General features: G+C 37.5%; 1 protein-coding gene across 1 annotated transcript; it reads right to left on the bottom strand.

Annotated features, from left to right (window-relative positions):
- Position 1: 1 nt before the first annotated feature.
- On the bottom strand, positions 2-18,844 carry ddx11 (DEAD/H (Asp-Glu-Ala-Asp/His) box helicase 11). Its single transcript, XM_082181797.1, has 26 exons — positions 18,474-18,844; positions 18,175-18,384; positions 16,257-16,343; positions 15,024-15,160; positions 14,904-14,955; positions 14,704-14,811; positions 12,733-12,820; positions 12,398-12,606; positions 12,169-12,321; positions 8,721-8,767; positions 8,148-8,227; positions 8,013-8,054; positions 7,846-7,913; positions 7,511-7,549; positions 7,308-7,428; positions 6,776-6,904; positions 6,584-6,696; positions 6,351-6,423; positions 6,163-6,266; positions 3,825-3,974; positions 3,687-3,755; positions 2,384-2,484; positions 1,919-2,003; positions 1,755-1,830; positions 1,366-1,520; positions 2-209 (listed from the first exon to the last, which is right to left on the bottom strand). The coding sequence occupies exons 1-26, from the start codon at positions 18,600-18,602 to the stop codon at positions 174-176; spliced, it is 2,661 nt and encodes an 886-aa protein (XP_082037923.1). The 5' UTR covers positions 18,603-18,844; the 3' UTR covers positions 2-173.
- Between the last annotated feature and the right edge of the window lie 1,012 nt (positions 18,845-19,856).

Raw genomic sequence — 19,856 nt, 5'->3', positions numbered from 1 at the left:
ATTTTGGTTTTGTAAAAATGAGCTTTATTTAAATGAAATTCAAGAACTGAACCAAAAAACACATGAGGACAGAAGTGGCAGAACTCAATAATTCACAAGGCCAGAATAATCAAACAAACATTCATAATGCAGGACGCACCGGAGTACTTTTACACGCTGTCGAGTCGATGGCCTCAGAGTGGCGGTCTCTGTCGCTTCTCCAGGAAAAACTGCGGAACCAAATAAAGGATCAGACGGAGAGCATACTGCTAACAAATCCTTCTCACCCTGTCATCCTCCGCTTCCTGTCATTAGAACAGGCGCGCTTACAGAGAGCACAGCTGGAGAACGTCTGTCTCATTAAAACAGCGCACAGCTGGAGAGACACTCAATTGCACTTCACACGCTCCTGTCTATCGTACTCTACGAGATTGCCATCCTACCTGCTAATTTAGAAATAAAGCTCAATGTGGAATGCATGAGGCAAGTGATCAGCTAAGGACAAATTCACCTATTCAATATGACTATATAATTATTATAATAATAAAAAATTATTGTATTATTTAAATTGTACAAATTAAACAAATCAAAGAAATACTACTATTGTACTGTAAAATAAAATACAAATATTGAATAATAATAACAGTAAAATAACAATACTTATATTTATGACTGTCTTGATTTATTTATAACGGTCTTTGTTTTCAACTGTCTTGTCTTTTTGTTTTTATTTTTGATGGAAAACCACTAGGGGACCTTAAAGGATCACGCCGACTTTTTGGGACTTTAGCTTCTTCACCGTATCCCCCAGAGTTAGATAAGTCCATACATACCCTTTTCATCTCCGTGCGTGCCATAACTCTGTCTGACGCACCCACCGCTAGCCTAGCTTAGCACAAAGACTGGAGGTAAACGGCTCCAGCTAGCATACTGCTCCCAATAAGTGACAAAATAACGCCAACATTTTCCTATTTACATGTTGTGATTTGTATAGTCACAGCGTGTACAAATAACAAGGTCACATGAGACACAGCCATCTTCTAACCATATACATACTGGGAACTATATTCTCAGAAGGCGAAGCACTACTACTTCTGCGGAGTGATTTAGTCCAACTCTGAGCGAACTCTCTGCTCCTCACCACGGGGCTTCTCAGGTTCTGCAAGCAAATCACTCCGCCCAAGTAGCAGTGCTTCACCTTCTGAGAATATAGTTCCCAGTATGTATATGGTTAGAAGATGGCTGTGTCTCATGTGACCTTGTTATTTGTTTACCTCCAGTCTTTGTGCTAAGCTAGGCTAGCGGTGGGTGCGTCAGAGAGTTACGGCACGTAAAAAGTAGGCAATATATATACACTACATACTGCACAATATGCAGTATGCTTACCCTCCTGACGCTGGCGAAGGCGGGACCAAACGTTGTGTGTGTGTGCGTGCTGGAACGAATCCACTGGGGAAGTTTCTGCAGCGTGCCCGATCGGGCGTACCGATGGTCGCACAACGCTATGCATGCGTAATCGCCGCTATGACGGATCGCACGACCTGGAGGGGCAGGGAGTCAGAAACAAATGTGTTAAATTGTGCCTTACTCTGCTTTATCAGTTACTAAACAGCTGTTAAATGGCAGATTGCATTGTCTTAATAGCTGAATTGTTAATAAAATGCTAGTATGCTATTCTTAGTTCAGACAATGCGTTTAAACAAACTGCATTAATTTGCCCTTTGTGAAACACAGCATTGAATCACAGGAGGTCTTGAGTATGTGGCTCCACCCACCAATAGATTGATTGACAGCTTTCATGCACAGACCCTCAACCAAAGCCTTCCCGGGACTTTTACCACTAACATGAGGCTGAAACAGAAGGGAGAGAGTTAGAAATGTCCGATTTGTTTTTGCAAGTTCACATCTGCATTCTGCACCATCCCGTAGGACGTCTCACCATGTGCTTGTCCAGGTAAGCCATCTTCTCCTGCAGCTCTGGCGACTTTATGTTGGGATACGGCATTCCAACCATAACAATACATCTAAACACATCCATAAATGCAAAAAGCTGTTTCATTTAACGATTAAATAAGAACATGCTTTCATAGATGATATTTGGCATAGGCCTCATTTCTATGTTCAATCATTTTTAATGTACTGCCTTGTAGCAAACACAAATTTTTTACATTTTCATAGCATTGTATTTTGGTTTCAATTAGGTAATGTTGTGTTTTAAAAATAATAAACAGAAAATGCAACAAATAATGTAACCAAAATAAAACGTTTTAGATTAAAAAAAAGTCGTAATATGTACTTTCAAATAAAAGCCATTCACGTTGTGAAAATGCCGTTTAAAATAAGGTGGATACATTACATACTGCAATAGTATGGTTTTCTATTGGAATATAGTGCTAGTCCTCACCTGCCCAGGTCATCAGAGAAGTTGATTCCTTCACTCATTTTCCCTCCGACTACAGAGAATAGCAGCGCCCCCGTCTGGCCACTTCCGGCATTACTGCAGCGCTGCATGAATAAAAACCATTTTACACTATAAAAAAAAAACACTATAAAAATGGTTTGAAAGACAATTAATATGGATCAATATTATCGATATTACTTCACTGTCACTATCGGATCGGATGAGAATAAAATTTGAACCCGCACCAACATCGACAGTTAATGAACTAAATGGAAACAACATTGAATTAAACTGAGCTGAATAATGACACTGTTGTCTTCTGTAGAGCTGCTTTTTCAGCAAAAATTTTATTGATTTCTTAACTGATGAATTTAACCATAAAACTGTTATTTTCCTGTTAAAGGGTTAGTTCAGCCAAAAATGTGTAATTCTGTCAGTAAGAAGACTTTCGTTCATCTTCGGAACACACATTAAGATATTTTTTATTAAATCTGAGAGCTGTCTCACTCCTCCATAGGCTTCTATATTATTGAAACTTGCCGGCCCAGAGAAGTTAAAGACATCGTTAAAATAGTCAGTGACTACAGTGGCTCAACCTTAAGTTTATCAAGCAACGAGAATTACTTTTTGTGCGAAAATAAAATAACGACTTTATTCAACTATTCATTTTCTTCTGTGTGGACCTCTGAGTGAATTCACGTAGTGTAACAGCGCAGCGCTTCTGGGTTGTGTGTCAGAATGTAGGCTCACTATTGGCCGACGCTGGTCATGTGTGTGATGCGTGAGCCTACGTTCTGACATACAACCCATAAGCACTGCACTGTTACACTACGTGAACTCACTCAGAAGCCCACACAGAAGAAAATGAATAGTTGAATAAAGTAGTTATTTTTGGGGGGTTTTGCGCACAAAAAGTATTCTCGTTGCTTGATAAACTTAAGGTTGAGCCACTGTAGTCACTTTGACTATTTTAACAATGTCTTTACTAACTTTTCTGGGATGGCATATCGATTACATTGAAGCCTATGAAGGAGTGAGCCAGCTCTCAGATTTCATCAACATATCTTAATTTGTGTTCCGAAGATGAACGAAAGTCTTACGGGGTTGGAACATCATGAGGGTGAGTAATTACTGACAGAATTGTAATTTTTGGGTGAACTAACCCTTTAATTCATGTGATGCTGCTTTTGAAACAATCTGTATTACATTTACTGTAGATATAAATAGATCTGTTCTGGTTTACTGCATGAGGCACAGTAGTGTTTGCGTGTAATATAAGTATAGTAATTTTCACATACTAACACACCTGTATACACTTGGAATAGTCAGTGAGCACTTGCTCAACCTGACTGGCTTTTTTCGGCTCCTGGAAAATCTGAAACACAGAGAGCATCTTAACTCGAGCATAAACTGACTTTGCATGGTAGTGTTGCCGAATGTGTACCTTCTTCTTAGACTGCAGCCGCTGGAGGACACCAGTGCTCTCCCAGTGTCCCAGAATCCTCTTCTCATATTCGTAGGAGGGGAAGAAACAGACTACGCCCCCCGGCACTATGTTACAGAGGTTTGATAGAATACGGCCTGTCTCCTCCATCTGATATAGGAAACAGGTATAAAGATCATGCTGAACATATTTTTGTTATTTCCCTGTTTTTTCAATCTATCATTGATTATACAGAATTATTTTGTTTGAAAATTAAATCATAACCAATGTTGCGGAAAGTAATGCGTTACAATATTGCATTACTCCCTAAAAAGTAGCTTATTACGTTACATAGTTACTTTTATGGAAAGTAATGCATTGTGTTACTTTTTAATTACTTTACTCGTTACTTGAAAAAGTAATCAGATTACAATTACACGTTTCTTGTAATCCCCCCCACACTGATCATAACCATAGAAGACATGTTCGGTTTTCTTATTTTTGTCTTGGCCACGACATATTAACTCATTGGAATGTGATAATATATCACGGCCACGAGATATTAATTTGTGGGAATGTCATTTTAACTCATGGGAACGTGACGTGATGTGAAGTTGTGGCCTTGAGATCCTATGAGATCCTTTTTCTTGTGGTTACGAGTTTAATGCGCAAACAAACCTGCATAACCATAGCAACCTGTGATTAGCAGAAATGTAAATTAATAAATTAATATTTTATTTTGAATTTAGAAAGGATTATTTTAACCTATTTTATACTATTAGCCTATATTATATTGTGCACAATGTTGCCTAGACAGCATTCAAATGAAGTTTGTCATTATCAATAAATGTTAAAAGAATATGTAAGAACATAAAATAAAATATCCCTACAAGAAAACATTTTTATCCATCCCACAGTATTTTAAATCCATTCACAAATCATTTATTTTTATTTAGTATTTTGTACATTATTATTATTAGTAGTAGTAGTAGTAGTAGTAGTAGTATTACTAATATTGGTTATTTGCATATTCTTTGTTATGTATTTGCTTTATTTTCCCCTTAAATTCATGTATCTCTTTACCTAATTAATGTATTAATACATTTCTGTATATTATGTTGTGTAAATGCCCCATTATGCCAATCAAGTTTGGACTTTATGACTGTATTTATGTAGGCTACGCCAGCATTTGATGATAAATGAGTGTCTGTTTTCATTTACAAATGTATAGTTAGGTTTGTGCCCATGACAGCATTTGAATAAAGTTTGAATAATTTAGTATTAATAGGCTATGGCGTGATTTCACAGACAGATTAAGCCAGGATTTGTCCTTGGTTCAATTAGGGCATTTAAGTAGCTATTATAAATGTGCCTTAGGAAAAAAAACATTACTGATGTGCATCATCAGACAAAACAATACAAGTTGCTTTCAGTTAAAACAGCTCAATAATGCATTTTAGTCTGGGACTAGCTTAAGCCTTGTCTGTGAAACCGAGGGTATATTGTTAAAAGAATATTTAAGCTACAAAAAAAACAAACATTTTTATTCATCTGAAGTCTTTTAAATCTATTCAAATGAAAAATCTTGTTTGTCATTCAGTATTTTGGATTTGTGCATTATGTCTTAAAGTGACAGCAGCCTGTGTTTTTAATGTTAATCAAAAAACAAAAGACAAGGAAATCACTCACCGCTCTTGACTGAGTAGATTTTAAAACTTTAATAATGATTAATCTTCATTTAATTTATACAGTGAAGATTAGATGCAATGTTGTTTTACATTTGATTACTTTATTCAATTTCTGTACCTGAAAACTGTTAGATACCTGAAAAACCTTAAAAGCACGGTTGATTTTACTAGTATCTTTACTCTATTGTATTTATTTGTGCCGTTGCTTGTAGTTGGATTATTTAATCTGACAGTAATCCTTTTTTCCCTGAACATACCCCCTACTGAACCGTACTGAAACGGTGACCCTAAAACCCTGATAAAACCAAGTTATTTGATCCATTGCATCCCATAGCCTACATAGCAATAATTATAAAAAGATAGACCTAACCAATAATAATAATAATAAAATGTTTTATTAAAAAATATGAATAAGAATTAATTAAAAAATTTAATAAATAAAAACCCATCAGTGAATGGATTTAAAAGACTGGGATGGGATAGATAAAAATGTTTTCTCGTAGGCCTAGGCTATATTATTTTGTGGCAATGACAAAACTAAGTGAACCAAACATGTCCCCTCCTGTTCACCATATTTATGTGTATTTTATGGCCATAATTAAAAACAAGGCGATTTTTATGTTTGCATGCAACCATCTGTGGTATTTTTGGTTTGCACATGTAAGTTTTACCATCTGCGGCGTGTCTCTATTTTGAAAAGTGAACTCCAACTGTTGTCCTGAGGGGCCGGCGCAAAGGATTATGGGTAGGATGTTCTCAGGGGGTATGACATGACCTGAAGCCGTTATGCAACAGTTACACACATAATAAGCAACATTGCAAAGGGTAAGAAGAAATGAGCACAATAACGTCAACTCACCACATGAGAACTCTAAAATACGATCTTCTGTGACCCCTGCGGAAAACAGAAGCTGCTCTTTGAAATCAGCAACCTGCAAAACATCACCATTAAAAAAACAGTCTTGCTTTCAGAGTGATATTCCTAACACTGAGAATCTTTAATGTGTTAGTTTAAGGTTATGTAAGTGAGACAGCTGTGTCACTGTCTCCAATAGTCTGTCTGTGTGCATGAGCGTGTGTGTGTGTACTGACGGGTTGCATGGTTCCCCCGGCGATGATCACAGCCCTGCACTCCTGGACGATCTGTGCGAAGTGAACTGCGGCATTCAGCAAGAGAAACTTCACACTGCTCTGGGCAAGACATGCTGGAGGAAGAAAGGCAAATTATTTGTGAGAGAGAAATTCATGAGTATCTGTGTGCAGGTGATCAAATACCCCACTAACCCTGCCTTTGTATCACGACTCGTCCGTCTTTGTTAGCGTTAGTGAGGGCAAACAGGAAACTTTCAACCAGCATCATTGGAGAAGCCATGATTGGGTTGTCCTCTACTGCCACCTGCTGTTCTAAAACATCTAGAACATCAAAAATACAGGTCTTAGATCGTCTGAGTGCTGCTTCTCCTCCAACACCAGGATGTATAATGAGGAACTAACGGTGTGTTCACGCTTGTAGTTTGGTTCTTTTGGTCCAGACCAAAAAAGAAAATGATACATTTAGTCCAGGTTCGCTTAGAGTTCACAGTCACTTTTAACACCAAACCTAAAGATACAAAGCAAAAAAAACAAAAACAAAAAAAACACCGGAGTTCAGCGGTCTCGGTCCACTTGTTTGAAGTGCACCAGGGTTCGGATGGCAGCGTTCACACTTATTCAAATTAACCTTACTAACAGAGCAATCGCACCAGAGTTCGTTTTAATCGAACCAAACCTGGCAAGTGTGAACACACCCTAAATGTTTACTGAGACCAGATTGCACCTGTAGGTTTGTTCTGAAGCGTCTGCAGGAAACGCCCGAGTCCTTCTATACGACGGTTCTCTTTGTTCTTCGAGTGTGTTTGTACGCCGCTGCCTTCATATTTTTCCACAAATCCACACAGCTACACACAGGACACAGATCATCAGTGGGTGTGTTTATGTACACTTGTCAAAATAAATTCATAAATGTGTTCTCGTACTGACCTTTCGGCTGATCATGCTCTTCTCAAAATATTTCTGAACCTTCAAAAGACAGATTAAACCAATGTCAAATTAATATTATTAATAATAACATGTTTTTGTTTCCAGAATGTGCCAATGAAATTGTTGCAGTGATGTTAATAAGTTTAGTTTAAAACTATTAAAATTTGTTTTTAACTGAAACGAATCAAAAAGAAAATATCAATGTAAGATGAAAAACTTAATGACAAAAGCACATAAAATTACTAGAGTTAAAAATAAAAACTACTTCAAAATATTAATAAATATTATAAAAGAACATAAATAATACTATAATAACACAAGAGTTGGAGTAATACCTTAAAAAGGTTTATGTTATCAACTTGAGCCTTAAACAGGAAGTCGTTGATAGTCAGCAGCTCACTTCCTGTTGTGTAAAGAAATTCAAAATCAAAAGAACATTTTCAGAAATACTTCATGAAGGAGGAAAAAAGAAAAAGTTTCTATGCATGTTGTGCTTGTTTACCTGTTTGGCAGGACTGAGTGTTCGGATTCTGACCCACTTTACCTGTTCACAGGAAATGACAGCAATAAATCAGCTATAGATAAAACCAGATGAACAAGATAATACACAAACAAAACAAAGCAGCGCACAGCTTACCTCCGAGTGTTCGCACAAGCCCCTCCAGCACAAAGAGGATCTGTTTGATGTACATCAGATTTTTCGCCTTCAGTCGACTTCTGCAGCCATCCGACACAAAGACATGTACAGTAAATCATAATGATAATATTATCTGATGTTTAAAAACATTCCTCTAGCTGACTTCAATTTCAGTACTTTTGTGCGTGTGTTTTTTTAGCTCCACAGCATAATGTTTCTTGAGCAGAAAATCAACATATTAGAATGATTTCTGAAGGAGAAATGATGCTGAAAATTCAGCTTTGCATCACAGGAATAAATTACAGTTTAAAATATATATACACAGAAAGCCGTTCTTATCAACTGTAATAATATTTCACAATAATACAGCTTTTTTACTATATTTTTTATCAAATAAATGTAGTCTTGTGAGCATAAGAGAAAAATAAATTTTGGTGCTCAACAGCATTAGTCCCATTCATTTTCAGTGTGCGAACATTCTTCAAAAGTTCTCCTTTTGTGTTCCACTGAAGAAAAAAAGTAATATAGGTTTGTAACAGAATGTACAAAATGTTTGAAATGTGTTTTTTTTACCTGTAGCGCTCACAGTACTGAGAGAGCTGTGAATGAGCCCTGCAGAGCTGAAACATAAGAAATGCACATTAGTTAAAGGTAGGGTAGGCATTTTTTTATAAACACTTTTGTTATTCTGGTTGAAAATCTCTTCACATCCTGATAGCAATCACTAATAGAAGTGTTTTGAATATTAAATATTATGTACGTATATCTTCTATGGTTGTCTCCGGACCAAAAAATGTGCGTCCAATCATTGCATTCGGTCCAAATGCAATGATACGTTGTCCGACCTGCCTGTCAACATATGTATTTCCAAACCTCCACAAACCTGCTCACGCAGACATCCAAGCCATCAGCACGTTCTGTAAAGGCCCGTACACACCGGGACGAATATCGGCGCGCGTTATTCGCCAGCGTTTTTCAACGCGTTTTTTGTGTTCACACCCAAGCGTTTTTCGCTGACGATGAGCCGAGTGAACATGCAAATTCATTCCCTGACATTAGATGGCGCTTAATGTAAAACAGAAATACAATACCACTCCATAACAGTCTATACTCTGCAATACCACTCCATAACAGTTCTCTTTTAACAAGATTTTTGTAGTCGCTGTCGCGTTTGTCATATAGTTCTTTATTCCGACACCAACGAGACCAGCAGCTCTACATTCATCTTGCCTTGCATCTTCCTCGTCATTTCTTCCCGGCAGTGTCTGTCTATGGGCAGTGTAGACGCTACTTGGCGTATATCTTCTTCGCTGTTACGTATGTGTGCTTGGCAAGACCGTTTTGTGTTTGAGCGCCCCCAAGTTGTGTTTTACTGTAACTTCAGAAGCTCCAGACATGTGAGCAAAAGCGCCAATCTCATTGGTCGGATAGTTTTTGACGCGGCACGTCAAACCAAAAAAACGAACCCGAGGCGTTTAAAAAAAAATTACGCTTTTACGCGTGCCGTTTTTCGCGTCGGTGTGCACACTCACATTGGCGCCCTTTGTTTAGTCACGAGGCGTTAAACGTCGGCGAATATCGCGCGCGAAATTCGTCCCGGTGTGTATGGGCCTTAAGGTTGTTGTAGACAGAAAGTCACCAAGTGTCGCAAACAGACAGCAGCCTCCTTTTACAGTTCCTCCTGAACCAAAACAACAAGCTTATGCTGCTTGCTCGTAACCGCAATTAAGAGTTGGAAACCCGTGACGTTATACGTACCCAGATGAATTTGTTCTTAAAGGGGTCATATAATGGTACATGCACTTTCACAAGTTGATAGTACTGAAATGTGTGTTGGCAGTGCCTGTACACAACCATCATAAAATGCTAAAAATCCATCCAGTGTTTTGTTTTTTTATCTCCTTATATGTTCTCCCCTGTCTCAAATCAAGCCGTTCGATTTTGTGATGTCACAAAATTGACGCCCCTCCCACGATTGTTGATTGAATGCAGCGTTTCAACACAGACCCGCCCTCGCTCGTGAGCGAGCTGTCAATCATAGTCCGCGCGTTCAGTGTTGATAGCTGGAGCACTGAGCAGAATGGCGTCTAAGCGATTGTGGTGTTCTGTTCTTGGGTGTAATAACGAACACAGCAGTCATTTTGATGCTGCTAAATCCAAACCGCTGAAGACGCAGTGGCTGAGTTTTGTTTTCGAAGGGAATATTCCCCAGGATCAACGTCAATGCTTTCATGTTTGCGCGAATCATTTCACACACCAGACTGCTCGAGGGTCAGTATAAAGCTGGTTTTGCTAAGAAGCTGCTCCTGAAAAAAGGATCGGTACCAACTATTCGTGTTCCTGCTGCATCTCCAGGAGAACTGAAGTGAGTGTAACGTTTTATTAACCTTTATATTAATCTTTATATTAATCTTTGCAAATCGCTAGCACGCTTCACTATGAATAAAAGGTTTAAGGTTTACACTCAGAGTACATTACGGCATGTTTTCTATGTACGACGTTCTCAATATGATTCATAATCCCACGTTTATAATGAACAACGCGTTATGGTTATTGTGTTACAAACGGTGTACACACAGAACAGAGGGGCGGGGTGAGCAAAGCTCATTATCATTTAAAGACACATGCACTTAAACGGCGTGCTGAAAACAGAGCTGTTTTTGACCAGGTAAAATGAGTGTTTTCTTACAATACTAATGAGAATTTTTAATTAAAGTATATTACAAACTTTTAATTTAGACCCTAAAGAATCATATTAGCTTGTACAAAAATGGCATTATATGACCCCTTTAACATCGTTCTGATGTTAGTGAATTTGGCGTATTCTAAATGAACGGCTGAGTGCACAAAGTTAGTCATTTGCATAAAACACGCCCAAACCATCTCCATATATGGGCTTTCCACACCCGCTTTCCTCACAACCTTTCGTCACTCTCGTGTCTCGTCAAACTTGCCGCTGTTTGCAGACGCGCTCTCGCCCGATCCTCGAGTAATGCCAAGTGTGCTATTCTCACAATAAACACCTTTTATACAGACCCAGATTACAGACCTCTCATTAGCCAGCTGTCCATACGTGTATATCATAGACTGTAAAAAATATGGACAAAGCGTCTGTGACATCACCCATAGACTTCTGAAGAACGGTTTTGAGGCCGTTTATGGGGGGTATGGGCGGCGCCATATTTCAATACAAATGTTCAGAAAGGATAACTTACAGGTATGATGTGTTGTGTCAGATCATGGCCGAGACGTCAAATTTTAGGAATTCCACTCGGCGCAGCCTATGCTCGTTGTCAGCTGTCAATCAAGCTGTCAATCGCGCCCTTATTTGTCATACATTTTATATCTAAATACGATCTAAACTAACGAGTTAGAAAAAAATTCACCCCCCTCACAGTTGTCAGGCACTCGGTACCTATCGAAAAATACAATAAAAGTCCATGGGACCAACCTGTAAAAACATGAATTTATGCTGTGAAAACGGACATTTTAACATGGGGGTGTATGGACATTTGCTCCCTTTTGGGACCTTCCCCTAGCGGATTTTCGATGTATTGCAGTTTTTCGCACTTCCGGGTAGGCTTCATTTTTCAGATTAGAATGTTGCCGCTTGGTGTATATCTGCGTTATTCAGAGAAACCTCGCAGCTGAAGCTAGAACACAGCTTTTCTTACTCTTTTACTATAGCCTATATGACGAAATGTAGTTAAGATTAAATTAAATTGTGTTATTTAATGATTTTATTATAGAATTTTATGAACACACTTCAATATAATTATAGTCGTGTTAGGATGAAATATAACTTCTTTACACGATTACAAGGCCGTACAAAGTGCTTTTTGCTTACGTGTGGTTTCAGCTGTTCCTATATCTTTTCATAAATGTTTAAAAAAAATTATTATGAATTTTTTGGTGAATCATGATTTGTTCTTAAAATCGTTTGTACGCACATTTCACGCACAAATTTTCAACTAGTCTTGAGTTCTCTAGATCAGATCAGTGAGTTTGTGCATGCATGTACCTGTGCTCCACTGATTTCTGTACTGTGTATGGCTGAGATGGTGTCAGTCAGATTATGAGCCTCATCTATAATGACAATCTGATCCTTTAGTTTGATCCCTGACGCTTTGCGGGTGGAAGCATGGAGCAACGACTGATACGGCAATACCACCACCTGAGAAAAAGAGAGAAAGACTGAATGCACACAGTTTTATATCAATGAGAGGGTATTCCAGTGGGTATGTGTGTACCTGAGCTGCAGGTATGGCCATCCGTGTGCTGTAGTAAGGACACGTGTGTGTTTCCCGGCCATGCTGTAGGAGCTGCTCCACGTCTCGCACCTTCACCAGCACTTCATCCCTCATCGCCATCAAATTCTCAAAACCCGAGAAGGCACACGTCGCCTTGGCATCACCACGACGCCGCTTCGGCTCCAAGTCTGGTGCTTTCTCTCGTTTCTCTGCAGATGGAGGTGAGAACTTCCTCATTATGTCATTCTCTCCAGATTATGTAATCACTGGGGCATTTTGAAATAGCAATGACACTAGGTTTGAACTGGCTGAGATTGTGTGTTTATGTTTCTGACCATGTTTGTTTTTCTGCATTTCCAAACAGCGGTCGTTCATCATTTGGACGTTTCTGAGCCGGATGACCTCTGGATTAATGCACAGGTTCTAATAAGGGCAAAAATGACACAGAAATCATCTGTTTTGCCTTTAATGAATTCGTCATAATAATTTATTGTTGAGAACTGGCCTAGCATTGTAGATGCGACTTTTGCTCAGGCAAGCAGCACTCATTTTCTTCAGAAAATGTAAAAATGTTAAAATTTTAGGTTAAATGGATAGTTCGTCCAAAAAATTTAAGTACCGGTAAATGATGACAGAATTTTCAGCAACACTTTAGTTTTGGGTCTAATTCTCATAATTAACTAGTTGCTTATTAGCATGCATATTACAAGGATATTGGCTGTTTATTAGTTCTTATAAAGCACATATTAATGCCTTATTCTGCATGACCTTTTTCTACATCCCTTAATCCTACCCAATACTTAATTAACAGCGACCTTACTAACTATTAATAAGCAGTAATTAGGCGTTTATTGTGGCAAATGTAGTAGTTAATAGTTACTTTATAGTGAGAATTGAACCCTAATCTTAAGTGTGACCGAATTTTCATTTCATCACTTAAAAAAGGGATAGTAATTATAGTAATTAGTAATTAATTATCCCTTAAAAGCATAATCCTTGTTATAGGTACTCATTATTTCGTTTTTATTATAATGATTTTTATCATATTAAATATATTGATTAGTATAATTGCAGCATTATACACTACTGTTTATAATTTTTGGGGTCAGTAAATTGTTTTTGAAAGAAATTAATACTTTTTTTCAGAAAGGATTCATTTAATTGATCAAAAGTGACAGTAGCCACATTTCCATTACCCTTCAAATTGCGCAAATTGAAATTGCGAATTGAAAATACGCCCAATGGAAACACATAAATTTCACAAAAACTCCCATTTATCGCAAAAAAGTTTTTACGCTCGCATGAGCTGGTTTTTCTGGATATTCGAAAAAGGAATATTTCGCAAAACTGCAATGTAAACAGTTTTTGCGCATTTACAGTCACCTGACGTAAATGACGCGGTATGTTTGGACAGAATATGAGACAGAGTTCTTTATTAAATTCATAAAAGACAAGGAATACTGGATTCTAAACCACAAAGAAATGCCACAATCATGACCTCGAAGCAGATATGAGGGAGAAACACCCAGAAACACCTCATATGTGCCGCTCCAAGTATAATCTTTCTTTACCATTAATGCTTGAATAACACACATACGTCTCCTTTGATTAATATTAATGGCCAGTGCAGTGGCTGAGATATAAGTAAAACCAACGCCCGTTGCCATGATTTTTGGAATGACTTATCGCGAGAGGAAAAAATGAAGTTTTAGTCGCATAACATCAGTTAATGGAAACGGCGTCATTTCGCAAGAGTTTTTTTGTCGACATTTAGAGAAAAGAAAATTGCAAAAGTTTTGCACAAATCTGTAATGGAAACGCACAAGTAATTTGTAATTTTACCAAAAAAAAATGCAGTTCTTCTGAACTTTTAATTCATCAAAAAATCCTAAAAAGAAATGCACCAGTTTCCACAAAAATATTAAGCAGCACAACTGTTTTAAACATTGATAATAATAAATGTTTGAGCATCAAATCAGCATTAGAATGATTTCTAAAGGGTCATGTGAACCTGGAGACTGATGCTGAAAATTCAGCTTAACATCAAAGAAATTAATCACATTTTAAATATTATAACACAGAAAACAGTTACTAAAAATTGCAATAATGTTTCACAAAATGTATGTTTTTTTTTACTGTAATAATATATGCAAATAAATGCAGCATTAGAGACTTCTTTTCAAAACATTAAAAAAAATATCACAGACCCCAAACTTTTGAACGGTAGTGTGTGTATACAATAATGGCATAAGCGTTTAAAAATCAATCAAACTGAAATCGCAAGAATAAATCTGGTGCATGTTTACCTGTCTAGAGCCCAGGTTAACCAAGTGGACAGAGTCCCCGTATGGACTCTTCTGTACCTCGTGCACAAACTGAGCCAGCTGAGAGTGAGTTCGGCTACAGTAATAAATCTTAAGATATAAAACAAATACACTGTTAAACATGCACAAACACCTTGTTCACCAATGAAGGATGGATTTAAACATGAATTTTAAACATGCACCTTAGTGACATGATCCTCCTCTAGATCTTCATCATCGTCATCATCACACAGCCTGTAGAGGGAACGCTATGAGAACTCAAGGCTGGGAGACACACACTCATCCACAAACACAATCAATACCTGCTCTTTGGCGTGGCCTCATCATCACTCTCATATTCTGCTACAATAAGCCTCTCCTCCTCTGGATCGTGGCTCTCTGACTCTCCCCCCTCTCTGCTGAGCTGCAGTAATTTTACAGCCTCATCATCTTCATTGGCCTGTTAAAGGTGTAATTAGTAACATGACTTTAACTGGGTAAATATCCATATGAGCAATTGAAATAAAGCAGATCCTAACATGATGTATTTATTTGTGAAGACTATTGAATATTTAAAAAATAAAAATGAAACATTTTCAGAATTTTTCAATATTTGTTCTTCTTTTTTTTTTACTTCATTAAAACCTTTTGTTTATTTCCAGGTAAACCCCAGATTGCAGTCTTTAGCCCTATTCGGATGGGATTAACTTTACAAGGGTAGATGGAGTAATGTAATTTTACCACAGGACGTCTGTAATATTAATGGCCAATTCGCACGGGATAAGATATCTCAGTAAAACTAGCAGAAGTGGGGGGAGTAAGTCGATTTAGGCATTGCCGTCACACCTGTCGTCATGTGCGTATTACGTTGCTTCCTGATATCACTTGCGCAAACACATATAACCTATATTTATATATATAAAACAGTCATGTTCGGTTGAACGATGTATTAATTAACTAAAAGGTAATTTACCAGTCACACCTCCCTCATGGAGTCAATGCGGCTCAGTGCACTGCAGTATTTACCTTTAAAACACCTCCATCTTTCTTTGGGGTGATGTCTTCACCCTCGACGGGGATGCTGCAACCTTCCTAAAAGGCACTTACCTAACGCTAAAAGATGTTTTGTGCCTCTAACAAGTGCTTTCGATCTTCTTTCTGATCTGAATGGTATGTGAGAAACACTTGAGTTTTGCCACAGACTTGTCCCAGCGTCTAGAACGCAACTGAATGCTTTTTCAAGCATCTCCATACTTGAAAAACTGCGGAAAACTACTTTTAAACAGGGAATGACGGAATATTTACATACATATTTACAGCAGGTCTATTCGCACGGGATTAGTATTACCTGAGGTAATTTTTGCAGACCTTTTTACTGAAGGTAAAAGTCGCTGTAATATTTACTGACATTGTCCGTAATGATTACTGAGATGGTACATTCGGACGGGACTAAAATCACAGAGAAGCTCTGGTAATTATTACTTTACCCCACCTCTCCATGTTAAACTTGTCCCGTCCGAATAGGTCTTTTCAGATCCCACTGTTCATGCACTCACTTTTCTCTTCATATCATATCTGAGCTGGGCATTGTGTCGGATCATCTCCAGTCTCTCTTCACGCTTCTTCCGTTTCAGCTCTTCATCCTGAATGAAATTGAAGACAAGGATTATTTTATTTTACATTTTTATATACAGGGGTTTTCAATCTTTTAGATACCATAGATTTGCATATATGATCATCCTCATGATGGCAGCTAGATATATACAGTCAAACCAAAATTTATTTAGACATCTTCAACATTTCTCACATTATAACAGTTTATTCGCTATAGTTTAGAAAATGGTAAAAAAATAAAAATTTACAAGAACTCAGAGTTATCAAATCAGTTGATATTTCACTGGTTTTGGCCATCCTTCTGTTAGACTCACAAATGAATTTGGTTAAATAACTGTCAGCCGTTAAATTTAAGTACACAATTAGATAATACCAATTTAAGTCAACCAATTACCAAGTAATGCTTAATTTTGTTCAGTATGTGGTGTAAAAATGTCACATTAGCAATTAAAGAAAAAACACTTAAGCAAAACATGGTCAGGTCAAAGTGTCTGAATAATTTTTGGTCTATAAATACATTTTACTGGTAGTACACTGTATAAAGAATTTTGGGGTATAATATGTCACAGTTTACTTTATTTTGCAATCCTCACTTATATAAATGAACTACAGTGTCCTGCACCCACTAGTAAAAAAATATAAATATATATATATATATATATATATCTGTTGTCTGAATAATTATTGGTTTGACTGTATGTATATATATATATAATTTTTTTAAACAAATGTAAAAATAATTGTAGTAATTTTATTTGTAAAATAGTTTTTTATCAAATTATTATGACCGCTGCTAGCGTAGCTAGCGAAAGCGGTCATATAGGGATTGTCAAAGTTTTTTTTTTGTTTTTTTTTGTCATCTACTGAATTTTTCGTCAACGATACCAGGGACACCGAAACACCGGGGAACATGAAATTTGGTGGGCATGTAGCCCCACTAGACTTTTACGGAAAAATTTCGTTTGGTCCCCGGGGGCCACTCCCCCCCCCGCGCTGGGCCCCCCCAAACCCAAAAAATGCAGTTTTTCCTAAATAACTACCTGAACCGTGGCACCGAGGATGAAGACATTTTGATGGTATGTTGGTCTTAAGGGCCCACATCAACCTAGCCCATAATCACTCATTTGTGATTTGCGCCCCTCCCATAAAAAATGAAAATGCAATATTATTCTGCTTTAATCGCCCCTATCTTCAGTTGAGATGTTCAGAACTGCACCATATTTCATGTGTATGATTAACTTGACATCCTCTGGGGGTATGCTAAGTTTCGTAGAATTTCATCCATGGGGGGGTATAAAATAAATTCATTTATGTGCACATTTAGTGACTATACACTCATCGGCCTGTAGATGGTGCTGTTGAGCGAAGGGTTGCTGGTTTAGGATGATACTGTCACACACACACATGCAGGAATACAAACAAACGCAAGCATGCACACACACTGACATCCACATGCACAGACACACACACATACAAATCCACATGCACAGACACACACACACGCGCACACACATGTACGCACGCATACATACACGCACAGACACACACACACACACACACAGACACGCACATACTACTACTTTTTTTAGGTATATACATAAACACGCAATACAGCCAAATTGCTCCACGTCATTTATTTTTGTGGAAAGCCAGTGCAGGCCTGAGCGGCGGTCATATTTTGTACCACCATGCGGTACATCTAGTTTATTGAATAATTTTAATATTATTTTTATTTTATTTTATTTTTCCAGTTTTTTTCTCACGTTTTCCCTTAGCACTACCTTACAGCCCACGGTTTGAAAACCCCTGCTTAGTAACACGTGACTTGAAGAGCTGATGAACTGTAAAAGGTTCTCATACCTTTAACTTGTTCACCATGTCTCTTTCTGCTTTCTTCTGCACAAACTCAGACACCCAGTCTGGCTCTGATAGTTGGCTGCTGCTGTTCTCCTCCTTCACAGCGTCACCCTCCTCCGGTTTATCCAGCAGTCTAGCAGCCTCTCGTTTCTTCTCCTCCTCTTGGTCTCTCAGCCACGTCAGTGCGCCGCATATAAGACTCAGAGACTTTCCCTGCAGGATCAAACACAAGAAAGCTCAAACATCCACTGTCATCTGTACTGAGATGGTGAGATGAACCGATCTAATGCGCAGAGACTGACCGTGCCAGTGGGACTCTCGAATATACCGATTTTCCCCTGATCAAGAGCAGTGTAAAGTGCCTCCATGAAGCTCTCCTGAATAGGATAGGGCTGGAAGGGGAAAGGAAACCGACCGCTCTTGCTCTCCATATCATATAATCGGGATCAGGTTAGATTCCAAAATACAGACTAAACACCACATAAACTCAACAGATCAACACAGCATTTGGGCCAGTTACACGCTGACAATAAACTCCTCACAAGTTCAAAAAGTTCATATCTAAAGTTCATATCTAAATCTGTCGGCTTTCCCTCGCAATTGCACTGAAATCACAAATGGCTATAAAGAAATATCGCGTTAATCCATATCACAGAAAACACGTTCTGACAGCGTAAACTTCCTCGAACAAACGCGCCAGTCTTCTGCTTTAGCCAATGAAAACCAGGGAAATTTTCTTAGAAGCTAGGGACCCGCATCAAATTTCACTCTTTCATAAAAAACGAGACAAGAACAGATTTTTCTTCCTTTTCACCCTTTCTTGAACGCCTTCCGTTGATTTTCACTAATATTCTTTTGTTTAAATTCCGAATTTTTAAAGTCGTCTGTTTATTAAATATTTTTATTGTATATGTTATGTTATGTTTTATTGCATTGATTGATTTATGTCAGTGTTCATTTTGTATTATTTATATACTGTTAAAGTATTTATTCATATTTTGAATTATTTTTATATTTTCAGTTTCAGTAATTTTTTATGTGCTCTTTTCATTTGATTTGTTTTTGTTTCTATTAGGCCATAATTTATTTTTATTTCAGTTTTAGTAATTTTAGAACTTAATTTTTTATTCTAATTTTATTTTATTTTATTTCAGATTTATTTCAATGACTTAATAGTTTTAATTTTAGTTAACAGTAACAACACTGCTTTCTTAAATCTTCCATCTGGCATTCTTTTGTTTAAACATCAGTCATGTTTTGTTTAAAGGGATACTCCACCGAAAAATGAAAATTCTGTCATCATATACTCACCCTCATGTTGTTTCAAACCTGTATGAATTTCTTTCTTTTGCTGAAGAGAAAGGAAGATATCTAGAAGAATGTCAGTAACCAGACAGTTTTAGATACCATTGACTTCCATAGTATATATTTTTCCTACTATGGAAGTCAATGGTATCTAAAACTGTCTGGTTACTGACATTCTTCTAGATATCTTCCTTTCTGTTCAGCAAAAGAAAGAAATTCATACAGGTTTGAAACAACATGAGGGTGAGTATATGATGACAGAATTTTCATTTTTCGGTGGAGTATCCCTTTAAAGTGTCTGTCTATTTAATATTGGTATCTATCTATCTATCTATCTATCTATCTCCATGGGTAAATTCTGACACTTGTGTTTTTGTTAC

Source organism: Leuciscus leuciscus (assembly GCF_965113295.1).
Source record: "Leuciscus leuciscus genome assembly, chromosome: 10".
NCBI classification, from domain to species: Eukaryota; Metazoa; Chordata; class Actinopteri; order Cypriniformes; family Leuciscidae; genus Leuciscus; species Leuciscus leuciscus.
This window is presented reverse-complemented; position numbering and strand designations above follow the sequence as displayed.